The sequence below is a fragment of the Carex rostrata genome, chromosome 11 (genome assembly GCF_964058835.1).
Source record: "Carex rostrata chromosome 11, lpCarRost1.2, whole genome shotgun sequence".
Taxonomy (NCBI): Eukaryota; Viridiplantae; Streptophyta; class Magnoliopsida; order Poales; family Cyperaceae; genus Carex; species Carex rostrata.
Genome location: NC_135928.1, coordinates 11,724,219 through 11,744,576, shown reverse-complemented (window position 1 = coordinate 11,744,576; position 20,358 = coordinate 11,724,219). Strand labels below are relative to the sequence as shown.

The window sequence follows — 20,358 nt, the reverse complement described above, 5'->3', positions numbered from 1 at the left end:
TTGATCAGTGAATCATGTTAATGAGAGAGAATGAAAAAAGAAAGGTAGAGAAACAGGAGACAAATTCAAAGATAAAGCCAAGCAAGAGTATTCATCACCAATTCCTACCAGTTGTTAAATTTGCACCCTAAAAGCCCTTCTAACTCCATATCCTCTCATCTGCCTTATCACCAACTGACAATCATCATTTGTCAGCAAGGAGATCCAAGGATCACAAGCCCGATGAATGGTTAGGAATTGTCAGATGGCGATCAGATCTAAAGGATGTGGATTCCATCACCAAAACCCTAAAACCTTTAGAGGTGCTGGTACGAAGCCAAGGAATACCTGGTTACTTTGGTACGTTATCGGTATCAACTGACAAGGGAGGAGATGCAGTACAGACAATAAACTCAACAAAAACTGTTGTACTGGTACAACCAATTCGGTACCAGACTGGTGCTGGTACAAGCATCTTGGTACTGGTACATGCGACTTAGTACCAGACTGGTACATGTGCAGTTCTGATATTGGAAGATGCAGTCAGGAAATGGAAAATGAACCAGGAGTCTCTTCGGCAAAATTCCTACTCTCATGTTAGCTATTCAAAAACCATTTAATTTTCTGTTTTTTTTTATCAATTTTGGCGTTCTTTTTGCTGCTTTCGTATGCTCAGATGTTTGAGCTTTTGCATTTGTTTTTTATATTTGTTACAAAATCCATGTTCTCGCAAACCAAGGTTTGCTTTTTGGACGAACAAATTAAATCCCAATTCCACTGAATTAGAGTATATATTAGTACTCGCTCTATGAGGTGCAAAATTTTATACGAATAATACGGAGATTAATTTCTCACCCAATTGATGGAGCACTCGACGAGCGTTTCTTTCTATTTTCTTTCCCTCGATCGTTTTAGGAGTTGTGAGAAAGCGCAGAAAGAGAACTCTTGAGCTTCCAAATCAAAATAGAATGCCGTTGGAATGAGGCGCGGATTCCTGATTCTTTCCACGTATATATATATATACACACAGAGATCAAAGCTTATAAAAAGATCCAACGGCTCTAAATTTGGAACAACTTATATGATTGACAATGGTTGTGTGGAATAGTGGAATTGTTTCTCATCTTACTCGAAAATGAATGGAGCGATTTTATGGACATCAAATTAAGTTTGGTCTGATGTTTGATTGGAACCTTTCTTATGTATCAAGATCCGTGCACATCTAATATGTATAAATCTCGAAGATGTATGCATGAATTTTGATACAAGTTAATATATGACGTCACAAGCAAAATTTGTCAAAGCTATCGAAAAAAAGTTCCACCAAGTTACATTATGTGATTGATTTTTTTTTTATTATGGCATGTGTTATTTTCTTAATTTCTTTGTTATGCCTAAAAGAGTTCCATAAGAATTAAGAAGTGATTCTAATGAACGGTTAAATTACTCAGTGTTTTAAAATGCGGTTTTGTTCATGCATGCAGAAAGCCACTGCATACCACATATGCGGTATACGGACGCATATGCGGATTTTCATGCGGATTTTAAAATAAAAATTCACGTGTATATATATATATATATATATATATATATATATAGAGTACGGCTAACGCGCTTCCTCTAGCATATGGGCCGAAATGCTTCCGGTGGAAATTTGAAATTTCAAAATCCAAAAAGTCGATCTGAACCGTTCATCTTCTTCTCCATATTAATATCTGCTTGGAGACCAAATTTTACATTTTTCTGAAATTTTTTACTATTTATTAAGCCACTTTGAAAATTGCTGATCCAACGGTGGCTTACCAAACAGTAAAAATCAGAAGCTACCGTTGGATCAGCGATTTTCAAAATGGCTTAATAAATAGTAAAAAATTTCAGAAAAATGTAAAATTTGGTCTCCAAGCAGATATTAATATGGAGAAGAAGATGAACGGTTCAGATCGACTTTTTGGATTTTGAAATTTCAAATTTCCACCGGAAGCATTTCGGCCCATATGCTAGAGGAAGCGCGTTAGCCGTACTCTATATATATATATATATATATATATATATATATATATATATATATATATATATATATATATATATATATATTCATATTCATATATTTGAATTTATTTTTACATAATAACATAACTAGCAATAATTTTTTGATTTTTTTAATATAAATTTTAATTAAAATACAATCAAATTATCAAAACCGCATGGGAAGACTGCATGGCCGCATATTCGGACCGCATGGCCACATTTTTAATCTGCATGACCGCATATGCGGCCGCATGGAAAAACCGCATGGACATTCTGAGAACGACTGCCGACCGCATACGCATATGCGGCCCATGCGGCCGCATTTTAAAACAATGAAATTACTTGATGACTTTCACATGCACACACACAAAATCAAGAGCGACCAATTAGTACAAAAAAAAACTAACCCTAGCTAGATAATATTGTTAAGCTTTGTTGATCATATCTGTGCTTATAAAATTATGAATAAGTCTTAGCCAAATGTATATTTCATGATCATCTCATCACAACTGTATCAAGAAAAAAGTACAGCAAGTCCCACAAAGGCGTCTTATTTATTAATTTCAAATTGCTGAAGCAATGCTATATAAAAAATAAATAAAATAATAAAAAAAACTCTATTAATGATGATTTGAAAATTTGAACCTTTCAAGTCTTAACATTAATTGTGACTTGCCAAGTACTATGTGGCAGTACTATTTTTTTTTTTTTTTTTTTTTGCCTTTTTTAACTTGGTCTTGTTTGGTCACAGACTCACAGTCATTTTCATAAATTAGAAGATGTTAGTTTTGACGTTGGAATTATTATGTTGCTTAATTACATGTTGTGTTTTTTTTAGCATAGACTATTTCGTATCAAATATTACCTATTAATTAGAATATTTTAAAATAATTTTGTTGAATTTATTATGGTCAAATGAATAATGATTGCTTTGTGAAAATTCATACATACGTTAATTTGTTTAATTAATTAAACCAGCTTATATTTTTCTGTTTAAATTATTAGAAACTATTACCATATACGGTATGTATACCCTATATGGCTATATATTTAATGAGATGACAAAGCATGGGCCCATTCTCTTCTCTTGTTTAACATTTTTTTTTTTTTTTTTTTTGATGAAAGACATGTAATTGATTGTGGGAAAGAGATGGAGATCATATTGATTACGTATTAGTTGTTATCAATAAATGGAATCAATAAAGACTAAAGAGGGACATATATTAGTTATCCTCCAAGGTAAGAATATTCTTGTTTAGATCTAGACCGATTAGAAAAAAAATTTCAAAATTTATAAAATTTAGTCTGCAAGTATATTTTAGTATGGATATTATGTTGAGTGGTTCAGATCAACATTTTAGACCAATATTGTGAAAAACGTCCGTTTAGACCGATTAATTGTCCAATTAGTCGTTGGCGATGACCAAACCGTCATGGATTTTCCCGACTAATCGGTCGATTATTTCCAATTATGGCCAATTATTTTCAATTATTCCCGATTAATCGCTTGGCGGTACCATGTCTATCCGACGACCGCATACCGTTATTTACAACACTGGTTTAGACTTTAAAATAAAAATATAAAAAATGAGACATGATGAGGTATGAAAAACATAATGTATTGGAACTCTCCTCACTAACTAATAGTATGTATATCTACTATTTAGATACATATAATTAATATTTAAATTCATATATGTATCTGTATCCATACAAATATTCATATATAAAATATCTATATTTAATTTTGAATACTAATTCGGATTCGAACGGATAATATATGATCTGTTTGAACGATGGGATACACGAAATTTCTTTAATATTCGTGTGAATGATCGGACAGTCCGAATCTAAATAGAAACATTTTGCTATGGATCAATGAATCAAGAGGAGGATTCAAATATCTCTATTTTTTGTGCCTCAACCATACCTTTATTTTTTAAAACTTTAATAACTCAAAATTTCAAACTTAAAAGTATAAATAAAATCGTTGAATATGATCTACATCATTTTATCTATGCACGTGTAAAAAAATATGACATTTAAATTTTGTTTTGATTGTCATTAAGAGCTTGTGAAAAGCATATTAATCTGAATAATTTATAGACGTTGATTTCTTAACTTATTGATTCAATCAATTTAAGAGATATACTTCACCTTTTGAGATTGTCTGTACACCACACCAGTGGATCCTGCATGCACTTCATTGATGGATCTTACATTCTTACTCATCCAAATACTATAAAATTCAATAACTTCATTTATTTACACGGAATCAACCCCCAAATTCATCAAAATCCTCTTTCTCTTGGTTTTCTGATTCTCTTTCGCACGCCTCAACCACGTGACACCGTCCGATGGGCAGCTCCGACGAACCTGAGCCGTCCATCTCGACGACGGAGCAACCGCTCCTCACCTCCTCTACCCCCTACACAGACCAGTACCCTGCCCCCATCGCCTACACACACTCTCCTCGCCCCATTCGCGACCTCCCTTTCCTCCTCCTCTTTCTCCTTCTCTCTCTTTCCACCTTCGCCATCGGCTTTCTTGCCCTCGCTCGTCGCAACCCTGACAAAACCCTAGTTACTAGCTTCAGATACAACCCCTTACTCTCCTCCTGTGTTCTCTCTCAGTCTCTTGCTGCTGCTTCCCCTACCTTTACCTCGCTTCCCCTCCTTGAGTACCTCATTCCCACACTCATCATCACACTCCTCCTCTTGCCTGCTATTGCCTTCTCCCTTCTTTTCCTTCTCAGGCGTTACGCTAAACATTTGATCTATTCCTTGATTCCTTTCTTTATCCTCACTCCATCCTTTCTCAATGTGTATTGGTTTGTGGCATGTGCGGTTGGTGCCGGTTGCCGCAATGCTTTCCCACTTACATACCGCATCGTGATACTTGTTTTTGTATTTCTTCTTATAGGTGTAATTCTCTGGATCATAGTTTTAAACTGGCATCGTGTTGAGCTGACAGTTCAGATCGTTCAGGTGTCGGCTGTGGCACTGGCAGAGAATATTGCCCTCCTCTCAGTACTCCCAATACTGCTGTTCTTGTATGCATTGATCTATTTTGCACCAATTGTGGTTTTTCTGGTGTTTGCCACGTGGAATGGCAAGGTGGTTCCACGTGCACACAAGGGTTTTTATGAGTGTGTGTGGAGGGAGGCTAAGTGGGTTCAGTGGTATTTCTCACTGGCTGTGATAATGTTGCTGTGGTCAGCAGCTATAATGGTAGAGGCTCAGGTATACGTGATTAGTGGTACCGTTGCACAGTGGTACTTCACAAATGATTCATCCAGGCGGAAAAAGAGCTTGAGGAGTTCCTTGAGGTTTGTTGAATCCCTATTGGATTAAAATTTATTTATATTTTTATAGTATGGTGGCTTTTTTGACAATCAGAAATTGTGGTATTAAAGCTAATTACAGAATCCAGCTATTACTGCAATAACATTTTTAAGAGTTTCCTCTAAATTAAATGGAGGAAGGGCGGGCCCGGCGCAGTGGTAGAGTATCTCCACTTGTGTCCCGGAGGCTGGGTTCGAATCGGCCTCCTTGCAAAAGGGAAGGCTGCCTAGAAATTCCCTTCCCCAGACCCCACAACGTGTGGGAGCTTTCGGCACTGCGTACACCCTCTAAATTAAATGAGGTCCAAAGTAGAACTATGGCAGATGACTGACTCGCAGAATACGTTCTTACCCTTTGTATTATATTTAATAATTTAATATATTTGTTCAATTGTTGCTGTCTCTCATAATTATTTTTCCTTTTTCAGAAATGCCTTTAGTCCTTCCTTCGGCACTGTTTGTTTCTCTGGTATGGTAATGGGAGCCGTCAGATTAGTGCGGACAGTTCTCGATGCTGCAAAACAAAATCGCGGGCTTGGAGGATGTGTCAATCTCATATTGAAGTGCTGTGCCGACTTTCTACTGTCGGCCTTTGATTTTGTCAACAAATTCACCATAAATTTTGCAGCCATAACAGGTGAAGCGTACTGCTCTTCTGCAAAGATGACATATGAGCTTCTCAAAAGGAATCTACTCTCGGCTGTATTTGTTGAGACGATCTCTACACGATTGTTAGCTGGAATAATATTTGTCATCTCCTCCTTGTATGCCATACTGGTGAGTATTTCTCTTCCTTGTAGAAAAATAATAGATTCAATCATGGACCTGTTGTTTTAGAAAAAAGTAAAAAAAAAAAAAAAAAATGGTGGACTATAAACTTTATAAAAAAAAAAATAGTGGTTGGCTGACCTTTTTCTTTAGGGGGTATTGGTTGCCATTTTAATATGCATACATTTTTTTTATAAAAAAAACATACATATGTTGGGTTGGGTGCTAGTTGCAAAAATCTCTAGAATGATGGTTGCAAAATTCTAAACACCTCAACAGCAGTTGAGTGTTAAGCTGCAAATAAAAAAAATAAAAATAAAAGTTGTGTTATTACAAATACATTAAATATGGAATTTTTTTGCAAAATAAATAAATAAATAATTGAAGAGCTTTGTAATGTTAGTTTGCTGAGTTGAGCATCAGAAAGATAAGCTCTGAGCTTAATTGTCTTGGCCTAATATGATCAAGGTACGGTACCAAACATACCTGCACAAGTCATCTGTTACCCGATTGTATCGACCTAGTTGAGCTGGTATCAGTCGGTATTAGAATCCTCAGATTCAAAACCATCCAGGAAGCCTTATATTGATTGGATAGCTTTGATTTCTTTCTACTCTCCTAATATATCTTCTCAGATCAATTCATCTTCTGTTTTGCGCCATTTGCAACTTCTTACTTATCAGTGTTGGCATCAGTATGGTGCCATACATGTCCCAAGCTTCATCATTTAATGCCTTACGTTAGTATTAGTGTTAGTATTCTTGTGTCTGTCTGTGCGTCTTTTTTCTTTCAAATTTATCAAGAACATGGAGCCTTCGTTAAATTCTACCTACTTGAATTAGCTTGATATGCTGTACTTTTATCATTGGACAGGTCTATGCAATCTTGTGGGCTGTGAGTGCTCTTGGCACAGAGCTGTATCTTATAGCATCTCTGACATGGCTTCTTCTCATGGTAGTTTTGAGCTATTTTGTTTATGTTTTAGATAATGTCGTAGATGCAGTTTATATATGCTATGCAATAGATAGGGACCGAGGGGATGTGGGCAAGGACTATATCCATCAGATTTATGCACAACTTCCAAAAAGTCGGAATCATGGATCGAGCCCTGTGTAAACTAGCATTATGAATTTAAGTAAATCTTGTGGATAAATAATCTTAATAGCTTTATAGGGTAATTTTGTTAACTTGAAGCAGAATAATGTTTGTTAGAATAATTTATGTGAATATTTCTTTTTCATAGATATAGTGTTAGACTCGTGTCATAGATATAGTTCTATAATTCTATTTACACCCATCAGGGGGGAAAATGACTTTTAGGTGTTTTTTTTTTATTTCTATTTTTATATTTATTTCATTTGCATTGATGTGTTTGTCTATGGACTATTAATAATCTTTTCCCTCTTTGAGAAGAATGTTTTTTTTATATTTATCATTATTATAAAATCTTTTTATATCATTCACTTTTTAGATAGATGTTTGGTATTTATGCACATCAGTTGTGAATTCATGACTTGAAGCTCTCAGCGCAGTATTCATGCATTGATGAATTGATATCTGCTGATGGATTGAATACGTGACAAATGATTTGATAATTCAAGCATAATAAGAGCTTGTGATGTGGTCTTTCAACCAAAATGAAAAAAAATAATAATAATAATAGCTGTGGAAAGAAAACTAAAAAGTCGAAGGAGCAAATCGAAACACGAATTGAACTTCAGTGACCTTGAAACTAACACAATATTTACTGTAGCATATTGCGTAATTTCCAAACTATGTTACCGCAGGAAAGTAGGGGTCCAGAGAAACCTAACCAAGTCCAACAACAGTTTTCCTGATATAAATTAATTATATAATTGAAGCAGTCCTAATAATAACAAAACAAAAAAAATAAAAAACAAAAAAGCAGGTCCCGCCTTGTAGAAATTGACTAAAGAATTGGAAAAAAAAAAAAAAAACTTGCAAAAGGCTAAGGAAATTAAAGTAATATTCACATCACAACTCCTCAACAAGTAAAAAGGCAGTAGCTTGTAACATGCAAACTAATTGGCTTAGAATGACTACTCCATAAACAAGCATGGTTTCCAAATTGATTCCAACAAGAATACTCCTTTTTGAAATATTCCATAGATTGGAAGGTTACCAGATGTAAATGCAGCCCTAGTTATTCACAACAGACTAATACTTGGATGTTAGATGTAGATCTAATATGTTATGGTGAGCCAACTTCGTGCTTGCACACAGGGCAAAATGTGCCCCATTTAGTCAGCCAAGAGTCCACACACTCCAAGTGAAATTCTGCAATGAAGAAAAAAAATGCATAGTTAATACAAGAGCTTTATTTATTTTCCTTTTCTTTTCTTTTGCAAATTCCAACAGTTAAAACTACACAAACATGTGTTGCTTTTGCAATGAAAACCCTTTTCCTTTTGCTATTGCAAATAACACCATCTCCTAGATTGGGTTCATGATGTTGTGGAGGAGATAAATCCTAGTCTATCTAATTTTTCTCCAAGCCTAAATCAACGAAAATTCAAAAGAAATTGTCCTTTTGACTAAGTTACTATGTGACCAAGTCAAAGTCATGAAGCAATTTAGCCATGTTTTGGTAAATAGTTAATTAATAACTTAGCTGCATGTCTGGTTCAAGATGCCAGAAATCATAATACAAACCATATATAACTACAAATCAAAGAAAACACAAGTGCTCAGCTTTTTGGAGGTTGATACCATGCTTACAGGGAAGAACCCTTAACATCTCGCCGTCTTTATATTCTTCAAGACAAATAGCACAAGTCTCTCCTGTATGCTTCCCATTTGAGCCAGAAGATTCGTACACAAAACAAGGAAGCAGCTCCACAGCCTCTCTCTTCACACTGGTTGGTCGGCTACGGGCCCCACGTCTCAGTAGATGGCAATTGCGTGCAAACAAAAAAGTCGCCACAACTGATATAATAACCACCAGGGAGACAAAGGATATGACCAAAACTGTCCCTGCAGTTTCTTCGTAGGATGAGTTTATACAACACTCACCATCTACACCTCTTGCAAGTTTCTTCAGGGAATGCCCAGACATCTTTGAGACAAACACAGCATGTATATTTATGCCAGATGAACTGCCAACCACTAAAAAAAACAATAAAGACATGCTTTAGGAAAGAAATGTCAGATGGAGATGGGGGAAGCAAAAAAAAAACTCGAGTCATGTAGAACTAAAAGTTGGATTTGAATAAGGCAAAGCTTTCAAAGAGGACATTCAAAAAAATCGCCGAGCAAGTACAAAATTAAGCATTTCGAAATATTAATCTGTTAAAATTGCACGTCTGAAGAAACTAAACAGTTTATCTTATGACAACCTTACGTAAGAAAGAGACCAATTATCCTCGAAAACAGCTTATAACATACTGAGCATCCCAGGAGCCAGGGGCGGACCCACACACAGCCAGAGGAAATTATTTTGAAATTCAGTGAAAAATACGAGTTTGGTACCACTTTGCCCCTCCCTGGAATTGAAAAGCCCACCAAGCCAATCCAAAAGCACTTTTAATGAGAAACTTTGTTTTTTTTATAGAAATTTTACAGAAATTTACGGGTTCGGACCAACTTTGTTGTTTTTTAATATGTAAAATGATATTATTTTGTTTTTTTTATTGTAAGAGTATACTATTTTTATTGTTTATTATTAAGTTAATTGTTTTTATCTAGTACCCGATTAGTTAATGGATTTAAACCCGATTCCTGCCCCTCCCTCACAGGAATCCTGCATCCGCCCCTGCCAGGAGCGAACAAAACCATTCCAAGTAACACGATATAGCCACTTACTTGAGTATAGATTACCCTTGTCTTGATCATCATAAATAATTGCAGCCTGAAACCCTGCATCCTGTGCATTTCTGACTTTCTCCTCAAAACTGCATGTGCCCCTTGAGATTAACACAAATCTAACTCCTGTTGCCAAATCACCATCAGTTCCATTACTGGTACTGTGAAGCGGAGAGCACGCCAGGATAGGGTTGGCTATGTGCAACGATCCGCAAATCCCAGATGCGCTTATCGGGACAGCTGAGGGAAAAAAAAAACATATTCATTGAAGAAAATCAGTGTGATTATCTAACAATTTTAGTAATAACTTTTTTCTACTGGCTTATCAGCTGCAATTTTTGGATCCAAGAACAACTTCACCTACCGAAGAAAATGGTAAAAAACTGTAAAAAGAAGCCAACTAATTAGTAAATTGAAGGAAAAAGGGGGTGGCACGTACCGAAGCGCGCAGGAGCGTCGAGGAAGGTGTAAGAGAAAGGCTTGGAGTAGAGGTGGATAAGAGCCGAGGAGGGGCGGAGGAGGAAGAGCAGTAGAGCCGCGAGAAGAGAGGAGCTGAGAATCGGTGCGATTGCTGTCATTCCTTTGGCATCTTATTTCTCGCACGAGCCAGGGAATTGAAGGGAAGGAGAACCCCGCCTCCTTCGCCTTGTAAAGGAAAGTGGGGAGACAAGACGATATCAACGTCTGACGATCCAGGGAAGGTTCATTGATTTCTCGACTGGTAACTAAGCAACTGTGTCTGTTCTAACAAAACTACACAGAAAAGGAAAAACCTGATGACTGCGCTAACAAGGAGTGCCTTCTATCAGATTTATAAGAGGATGGATTTAATAATACATTATTTGATGATTTTAACAATAGTCAAAACCAATTTATAATTTTAAAATTCAACCTTTAAGGTTTTTTATGAAATTTAATAGAGTAGAACTAGGGTATTTAAGTTCACCAAGTCTCTTTTAACTCTAAAATCTATCAGATTAACTTCACATGATGAATCTGAATCATTGAAATCCATCCACCTTAATCAAAACTTTAAATTTTCAAATTAATTTAATACAAAGTTAAACAGTCAAAATTAAAAAGTTTATAAATTAATTTTAATGCATTCAATTTTAAATATTTTTTTGACCACTTGACTATACAAAATTAATTTTAAAATTTAAAATTTTTGCATGTAGACACATCACTCGTTTGAAACCAATCCGATATATTTTAGAATTGACTTCACAAAGAAAATTGGTAAACTTAAGAACACCCCAATTCTACTCTTTAATGCACAATTAATTCACAAGTCTAACAATATATCTAAAAATATATTACTTAGATTGTCGAAATATCCATTATCAACAATTTTCAACCCTTTACAAAGTACTGCGTTCATCTTGTCTAGTCATTGAATGAAATTATAATATGCACATTGGGTGCAAAGAGTACGGCTAACGCGCTTCCTCTAGCATATGGGCCGAAATGCTTCCGGTGGAAATTTGAAATTTCAAAATCCAAAAAGTCGATCTGAACCGTTCATCTTCTTCTCCATATTAATATTTGCTTGGAGACCAAATTTTACATTTTTCTGAATTTTTTTACTATTTATTAAGCCACTTTGAAAATTGCTGATCCAACGGTGGCTTACCAAACAGTAAAAATCAGAAGCTACCGTTGGATCAGCGATTTTCAAAATGGCTTAATAAATAGTAAAAAATTTCAGAAAAATGTAAAATTTGGTCTCCAAGCAGATATTAATATGGAGAATAAGATGAACGGTTCAGATCGATTTTTTGGATTTTGAAATTTCAAATTTTCACCGGAAGCATTTCGGCCCATATGCTAGAGGAAGCGCGTTAGCCGTACTCTGGGTGCAAAAGCAAATTAAGGTTAACATAAAAGCAGAGAGAATAGTTTTAAATTCCACAGTGTAAAGGTGCAAACAATTGCCTACGAGATGGACAGTGAAGAACATAAAACTGAACAGAGTAAAACTGGCATACTAGCCGAATATTACACAAACGTTACAGTAAATACAGAATGACCAACTACACACTCAACAGAGGAAAAAAAATCAATCAGCATATCTCTGCACCTAAAGCACCTGTACACAGCACACTAATCCTATTGCAACTGACAACCAAAAAAAATATGGCTAAGCATAAAGCACCTATGTCACTACTACAGTCAAATTGCATCAGTAAACCTAATCTGAAGAGCTTGACCCAGCAGTCTGAGCTCTAGAAGCATCATCACTAGAGTTGCCATCATTCTTACCCTCGTTGTCAGAACTTGAATCTGACGAGTCAGAAGGGTCATCAGAGACTATATTTCTGTGTTTGTTTTTCTTCCTTCGAGCATCTTTCACGCTTCTTCCTTGTAGCTCCAACCGTCTGCGCTTCCTAGCTGTCCTCTTTCCCAGTGCAGAATCCTCACTGTTTGATTCTGATTCTTCGGTTCTCTCTTCTTCCAACTCACTCTTATTCTTCGATTTCTCTTTTTCAGATCCAGTCATGCCCTTTCCTCCTTCAGCAATCAAACTCTTTCTCTTCTTGTTTGAATTTGTCTGAAAAATAAGAGCACATTAAAATTTGATACAAATGCTGCCGAGGCACTCTATCATAATTTCCTCCATTCAGTACAAGTCTTGCTCGATATGTTTGTCAGGCTTTACACTCGAAATAGGGCAAAACAAATATCATCTTCAAAACCATATTGACCTATGTTACCTTTCCTAGAATAGTAAATATATAGAAATAATGGCTGTATAAAGGTAACAAAATCAGGTCGATGGCAAAAGCCAGTTACAGTATTTTACCTTCGAGGCCTGATCAATTAGATGAGCCCATTCCTTCCTATTCCTCAAAATATCATGAACAGCATGGACTGGGGTAGTATATGCGTACTTCTCTCCATTTGGTTTTCTCAAATTACTCCAGTGCTGAAAAAAAAGAGAAAAGAAAGGGGCAGCTCAGTATAGACAAAGTGACCGGATAGTAAAAGGAGATTCAATTTTGGCACCTCTAATCCTAACCCATAAGCATTTGGTCAATTGATCCACAAATTTAATACATACAATAGTGGCACATGAATTACCAATCCTTTTATGCTACGAGTTTAGCACCTTTCAGTCACTTTGGCCCACAAGTTCAGTGCCCAGAATCCTGATCTATACATTATTGACCACTTTTGTCCGACAAAATTAGTACCTAGAACTTTAATCTTCAAATTGTGGTAACTCTCTTCAATAATGGTTTAAATGTGCATGCACTCAGTGATAGACTAAAAAGTGCAGTTCAGGGATCATGTCAGCGAAAAGGAAATAAAAGTCTGATACTATTTGAGAGCAATTTTTACTCTGTAGTGCGCAAACCTGAGTATCATTGTGGTAGTAATATCATACAAGTATACAAGTAGCTCTGCTCAGTACAAAAGTTGTCTCACAATATGATCAACCCAAAAAAGAAAATATTCACGAATGAGTACATTGAAGAACCTTGAACAAAAATTAATGATAATCATACCAGCGAAACATTATGGCACAGATCATCGTAGGTAATGTGTGGGTTGGCATTAAAGATCTCGTCAATTAATCCTGAAAAATGGAAAAAAGGATAGCAGTCAATAGTGGGTTGGGACTAGTCGCTAAATTTAGTAGTAGTTTCATTCATATTTAATTGGTCCATAGTTGGGCTTTCAAATAACATAACAAATACTCGGTAACCATAATCAATTAACAACTTGATAAAAAAGATGCACGCGTGTCATTTTTGTATAGCAGGCTAACATAACTACTCCTTAGGTTGAGACACTCTTTAAGTAATACATTAAAAGGAAAACTTTCAGGTTTTCTCCTGCAAGACACCAGAAGTGTCACGTATACCTACTTCGTAATAGATATCTAGCATGCTCTAAAACATGATAAATTCAACCTATACCCAAATACAGTCAAAACTAACCAAGATACTTTTTGGTTAACTCCTTTTAAGTGTAAAGATAAACAGTGAAGAGCAAGTTGTGTGCTGGACATCTATAGAAAATGGGATAGGAAGAGTAAATAATGATCCTTTATGTTTTTGTGGGGTATACCGTATACATGATATTTTCTCTGTTTCATAGGTGCATATTTTATAAGGATATATATGTAAAACAACAATACGATAATTAATCCCAAAAACTTACCTGGTAGAGTACAACATTTGCTGCTAATGCCATCACTTGGGCCACAGCTGGCTTCTGCAGGTGCTTTACTACTAGTCGCGCCTTCAGTTGAGGAAGCTGTGGGGCTCTGATGTGCCGGCATATCAGGCAACCTTTTGTCAGAATCTTTGCTAGCAGAAGTAGATTGGCTGGTTCCAGACTTGCTTCCTTTCCAATCATTCATCCCCGAAGATTCACGAGAACGCTCTTTCTTGGTCTCCTCCCTATGCTTCTTTTTTGGTGCCTACATGATCAATAATAGTCCAATTGCAAAAATTCAGACAGGTACACCTATGCTTAAGGTCTTTCTGTTTATGAAAATATATATCAAATAAAATAAAGGCAGAATTTTGTGTCCTTCTCAAATCACAAAGTAACATGCAGATATCATGAATACAGTACAGAATCATCAAGATATCTCCATCAAAATCTCTCCATAAAGATGTAAACTACAGAAGTACCATCAGAAATTATACCATTACTTGACCATCAAGCTCCCCCCCAATCTATTCCATAGCAATTATACTTTACCTCGGTTGAATAATGATAGAAAGGCCATCTAAAGCATTTTTTTTGTAGAAAAAATAAAAAGTTCTCGTCCTTTCAATTAGTTATCACTCCAGCGGTAGAATAATGATAGAAAGGTCATCTATAATATTGGGGTGGCTTCAGGGCATTGCAGGGGTAGGTCATATTTAAAGATTTTGCAGGGGTATGTGATATTTAAAGATTTTGTCGCGGTACAGATAATATTAGTATAAATATATTATTAGAACATTTTTAAGGCAATAGGCTTACTGTAATAATATCCCTTCCTGCAGAGGCTGAGGAACGCTTTGAAAGCATAGACGTTGCAGCTGGGAGGGTCGTCTGCATGCCTGGAGTCTGACGCAAGCGTGGGACCCTTGGAACTCTGGGAGAACTATTCAGTTGTTGATGTAGTAGTAGTGCAAGCTGTTAATAAAAGAAAAGCTTAGAAGAAAGAAAATAAAAGCACAGATAAAATTCCTGTAAAAAATGCTAGATCCATCTCAGTATCAACCTACTTAGACCACAAGAACTCCACAAATGTTGTAGTTTCTTACTATTCCCTTTTTTCTGGGCCCAAAAAAGTTATTCTGCTCGTAACCCAAATTAACAATAGAAAAAAGGAAAATAAATAATTCACAAGAAATAGTAATTCAATCTTTGATTTCCTACTGGTTGACTAATTTGCAAACAAACACATGTTCAAATTACATACCTGTTCATCGCTCAGGTTAGCAGAAGTATCAGACATCTGCAGAGTCCCAAGTGCTGAGCTGTTGCATGCATCTGGAGCTTGCTTGTGGTTCCTTTCACCCTTTTGGCATGTGTTTACAGGCCCCAGCTTGCTTCGAGAACTTGATGAAGTTGACTCATCCACATTGGAAGCAGGTCTGGCTACATGTTCCTTCATATCAGCTGATTTCTGCTTTGATGAGGAAGGAATTTTAATTGGCTGAGAACATTTCTGCAAAGATGAAGCTGAGCCTTTTGCATGGTATATTATGGGGTGTTTTGAAGAATGGTCTTGGGACTGACTCTTGGAATCTGCAATGGCAGTCTTTATCTTAACTTGTGGATCCTTCAATCCATCCAAGGATCCCAATCTAGCTGGCCTTGATAAACCAGAAGAGCATGATTTATGGGTGAAGGGATCAGACGAAGTAGAACAAGCTTTCGGGATGCCTTCTGTAGGTTCTTCAGTGCCAGGTGTGTGCTTACTTGGTCCTGCACTTCTAAATGCAAATCCTTCTTCAGCTGTAATGTCTCCAATTTCATCTTTTATATTATCAGTCTTTTCATTATCTTGCGGCACCTTTGCATTAGGTGGCAAATTTTCATGATAAGGCTGATCTAATGCTTCCCTTGTATAATGTGGAACATCATTCTCTGATTTCACATCTATTTTATCTAGATCTGACCCAAGCGAAGCAGGTTCTGAGCAAGCAGCAGTAGTTCTGGGTACAGCACCTTCATTTTCATTATCCTTCAGCCTGGTCTCATCCTTCAACAGTTCCATCGCATGCAATGCCTCCGCAAAATCCTGATGTAATTATTATAAATCAAATTTACATAAATCTCAGTGCAAGCAGTACAAGGGAAGCAAGATGGTTCTTCTGAAAAGAAGTGTAACATTACAGATTGTCATATTTTGAGAAAAAAAACGCACCTCAGCTTCAACTGATTCATCAGCTCCTCGAGCCTTCGAGAAAACCTCAATCTTCACCTTCAGAGTTTCAGATTTCTCAATTGCACTTGGCTCTTTGCTTAGTTCTGGCAATTTCTCCATAGAGCCCTTCTCTATATCCATCTCTTCTCTCGTATCACCAAATCCTTCACCAACCTGATCATTTGAGGTTGATTTTTCTGAAGCGTCTCCAATTTTGGTTTCGCTCTTTTCCTCTGGAACAGGTGACTCCCTCACGTGGAGACTCTTGTCATCATGGATGTCAGATATGGTTTTGTCAACTATAGAGTGGGGACCTGTTGAATCATGCAGAATTAAAAATAACACATTAACACCATAAAATGGTTCCAGAATCTACAATGTCTGGACGGTGTATAGTTTTACGACAGGGAAGCAATGAGGTAATTAGATCTCGGTATCCTATCTTACTAGTGTGAAACATCAGTTCTTTTGGCAACAATATAGAGTTAGAACTCCTGGAACAGTCTATATATAACCTAACAATATTTGAATAAAAAACAATATAGACAAACACCTCTCCTCTTGTTATCCCAAGAGGATTTCTTCTTGGCACTATAGTTTTTTGTTTCTCCGCATCCATCCTTCCTCTTCTTACTGGAATGATCCCCAGTAGGACGAATTCTTTGTGTGTCCTTCTTTTCTGTACCCACAGCCGCATTTCCTAGCTTAAATATTTTTCTGACAGTGCCTTGGGGAAGTGCAACAGCTGCCTCAGCCTCCTTGGAGAGTGCAAAGAGTGCATCGGCTCCCTGGCTCACATTAGGTTGGCTATCACCACCCTTGACTTCCTCCCAGCAAGGGAACTCCCTGTACTGAAAGCCAAACTTCTTCGGCACATAGCCTGTGCAACGCCATAGGTTGGCATTGAAGACTGAGGATATGCCACCCTGTATGATGCAACAATGGATTTTAGGATTGTCCTTACAGTGGTTGTCAACATTCCTAAATGGTTGCTTGCGTAAGAAAATTCTTATGCCAATTGTAATTGTCACTAATTTATAGGGTAGGAAAAATGCAAGGTATATAACTTGATCAAATGAAACATACAGTGGATCTCTATCTCTCTCTCTCTCTCCCCCTCCCTCTCCCTCCCTCCCTAATCATATTTTCAATAGCTTGTCCAATTGAAACTTTTACTTGCCTATCCCACCTTTTTATAATAAAGAGCCTATCGTATTTAATTTTGCTTTACAATAAATTAAAAGAATGGAGTGGTCTTCTTTGGGATAATCCATGTGCTCCTTTTCTATCTCTTCTCTCTTTGTTATCTCTCTCCCTACCCATCCCTGTCTATTGCAAAACCCTTAAATAACCAAACTCCAAAACCCTGTTTGAATGAATTGTGGTTGGAGCTTAGCTTCCCGCTTTACTTAAAGGTGAATGATTTATTGCAAAATTATTTTCCTTTTCTTTTCCATCTCCTGTTCTTTCCTCCACTAAATAGAAAAGGGAAAATAAATCATGTTTTGTCACCACATTTTCTTTATCCAGTCTGTTTCCACCACCACTTAAAAGGGCAAACAATTCATTGCAGAAAACTGTTCATCTTCACCACCTCCATTCGTCGTCTTTCCTCCAATACAAAAAGTAAAAAGGAAATGGAAAAAGGTCCCTCTAGCACCTTCATATCCTCTTCTCCGTTGTATTACCATATCTTTATATCCACTTATCCACTAAATGATTCTTTAAATGAAAAGAAAAAAAAAACGCTTCCTAATTGTTTAGTTCAATATTATTTGTGAAGGAGAAGTTGGATCATTTACAAGAATTGTGTGTTTCTTTAAGGAAACCTCTAGCACCTTCATATCTTCTTCTCTCCATATTATATCTCTCCCTAATTATATATGTCTCTTGCTAAACCCTAAACCTAGCCTACATTAAAACTCATTTGCTTCACTATGCCTGATGCTGAGGACAGAACTATACCTAAATATGAATGTCAAGCCTGTTTTTAGTCACGGAGACCAAAACGTGACAGTTTATGATCAGACAACAGTTGTGGCTTTGTCCGATCAAAATCCGGGCATAAATTTATTAAACATTTCATACTATAAATATTTCAGGTGTATTATTTAAAAAAAAAGAGAGAGACAATTAAAAATTATGTGTGGTTCCTCGACTGCTTTGCTTATTTCTATCAATATGGTTGTCTTGTTCTACCTTAATCTTTCTAATCTTCCATAATCACCGAAATTAGTGTACACAGCTAAGAAACCTGAACAGTGCCTCAGATAACTAACTATCACATGAATACTTTCTATGGGTTTTAAACAATACAAGGCTATGAGGATGATAATACAAGAATTACCCTAATTCCTTCTGATACGCTACCAATACAATCCTGATTCATCCATACAGTGATAAGAAATCTCTACCTTAAAAAGAGATGGATCTCCACCAGGGACACCTTGCACGTGTACACGGTCCTGCAATGGAACCTCTGCCCATTTGCGAAATGGTGGGAGGGAAGTGGGGCCCGTTTTCATAGGCAGCTCAGCCAGCAGTTGAGCCACCTCAGTCTCTTCGTTATCAGAGGGGAAACCAGTTGGACCAGATCGGTCACCGCCTGACGTGGCAGCAGCCGCTTTGCACTTGTGACAAGCGAAGGAGGGCTCCCCTTTGACGAAGCGCGCACACCGAGTGTGCACCCAGACACCGCACTCGTCACAACTCACCATCTCCTCGCCGTCGTCGAAGTTCACGCCGCACGAGCAGTCTACCGTCCATGAGCCATCGCCCCAGTCTTCGGCCGCGGCCGCCGCCGTCGGTAGGTCAGGCCTGTAGGAGCATCGCGCCTTCATCTAAACCCTAATTTGTTTTTGACTTCTTCTAAAGAATTGATCTTGGAAAGGTGATTTCGGAATTGGGAATGGGGAAGAGAGAAGTCTCTTCTCTCTCTCTCCGCCACCGTGCTGCCTCTGTTAGCTTTCGGATTTGTTGCCGCTGTCTGAATCGAATTGAAGAAAGAGAAGTCCATTCCGCAGTTCCGCTGAGGCGGTCCAATCCAACACTCAAACCTACCTACGGGCATGATCGAGTCCGGATCCTCTGAATCCTCTGAAGTAGTTCAAATTTAGATCTAAACCGTCCGATTAGAATCCGGATCAATCCGATTCTACGAAAACAGATCTCACGGTCTGGATCTAACCTCAAAATTTGAGTTACTTCATGTGGTGTGAACTCGGCTTAGCCATCGTCAACCAAACAGGCTTGGTCCCGCAGAACCCAAAACTATGGACACATCAGTCATCGATTTCGCCACGTTAACCGTTAACGGTGCGTTTTTACTTGGGATTGTAAGACTATGCGTCGTGTCATCACAAATTATAAGAATATTTTCTTTTATAGTCTGTGTTGAACATAGAAATAAAATAATTATTAGTTCATATTCAACTTCAAATTTAATATATATTTTTATTTGTGTTGTAAATAGTTTTTTTTTTTTTTGAAAGAATTGGTGTTATAAATAGTTCTGAAAAAATAAAAACAAAAATTGTGTATGCATTGACATGCACAAAAAATTGTTGAATTAAAGTAGTTATTAGTTATTTTTTTACTGTTATTTATTATGTCTTTTTGTTCAATTTTAATATTCAATCTTATAATATATTGTCGTTATAATGCACGAACATGATGCTAGTATTTAAATATTTAAATTGAGACAATTAGTTCAATATTAATATTTACTGTTGTTTTTTTGTTCAAAAACACCAAAGTTTGTAAAAACTTATCTTAAAAATCCGACATTTTTATTTTTACTCAATTTTTAAAATATTTTAATAAAAATAACCAGGGTTTTGAAAATTTTTTAAAAATACCCAAAGTAAGGAAAAATTCTGAAGCCCGGAATTAAAATTCGGAAGTGCGGAAAAATTTCGCACCCCCGAATAAAAATTCGGAAGTGCGGAATAATTCCACGGCCCGGCATTTTGTTTTTGTTTTTGCATTATAAATAGGCATTTTTTTTCATTATAAAAATTGACCGACATGCAGTCTTCAA

At 36.7% G+C, this 20,358-nt stretch overlaps 3 protein-coding genes across 4 annotated transcripts; 1 reads left to right on the top strand and 2 right to left on the bottom strand.

Moving 5' to 3' along the window:
* Positions 1 to 4,276: 4,276 nt before the first annotated feature.
* Positions 4,277 to 7,385, top strand: LOC144562019 (Plasma-membrane choline transporter family protein). Its single transcript, XM_078311144.1, has 3 exons — positions 4,277 to 5,335; positions 5,779 to 6,127; positions 6,992 to 7,385. Exons 1-3 carry the CDS (start codon positions 4,365 to 4,367, stop codon positions 7,232 to 7,234), a joined length of 1,563 nt encoding a protein of 520 aa, XP_078167270.1. The 5' UTR covers positions 4,277 to 4,364; the 3' UTR covers positions 7,235 to 7,385.
* A 549-nt stretch (positions 7,386 to 7,934) lies between these two features.
* Positions 7,935 to 10,715, bottom strand: LOC144562021 (receptor homology region, transmembrane domain- and RING domain-containing protein 1-like). The gene is made up of 4 exons (XM_078311145.1): positions 10,380 to 10,715; positions 9,941 to 10,180; positions 8,849 to 9,244; positions 7,935 to 8,416 (listed from the first exon to the last, which is right to left on the bottom strand). The coding sequence occupies exons 1-4, from the start codon at positions 10,516 to 10,518 to the stop codon at positions 8,331 to 8,333; spliced, it is 861 nt and encodes a 286-aa protein (XP_078167271.1). The 5' UTR covers positions 10,519 to 10,715; the 3' UTR covers positions 7,935 to 8,330.
* A 1,190-nt stretch (positions 10,716 to 11,905) lies between these two features.
* On the bottom strand, positions 11,906 to 19,316 carry LOC144561597 (RING/FYVE/PHD zinc finger superfamily protein). 2 transcript variants are annotated; one of them, XM_078310603.1, is made up of 9 exons: positions 18,734 to 19,316; positions 16,873 to 17,245; positions 16,320 to 16,633; positions 15,369 to 16,193; positions 14,924 to 15,079; positions 14,108 to 14,369; positions 13,450 to 13,520; positions 12,744 to 12,866; positions 11,906 to 12,491 (listed from the first exon to the last, which is right to left on the bottom strand). In XM_078310603.1, exons 1-9 carry the CDS (start codon positions 19,157 to 19,159, stop codon positions 12,132 to 12,134), a joined length of 2,910 nt encoding a protein of 969 aa, XP_078166729.1. In that variant the 5' UTR covers positions 19,160 to 19,316; the 3' UTR covers positions 11,906 to 12,131. The 2 variants fall into 2 exon arrangements, with proteins under 2 accessions (XP_078166729.1, XP_078166730.1); XM_078310604.1 differs by lacking the exon at positions 11,906 to 12,491 and adding an exon at positions 12,524 to 12,600 and having other exon boundaries at positions 18,734 to 19,310.
* Between the last annotated feature and the right edge of the window lie 1,042 nt (positions 19,317 to 20,358).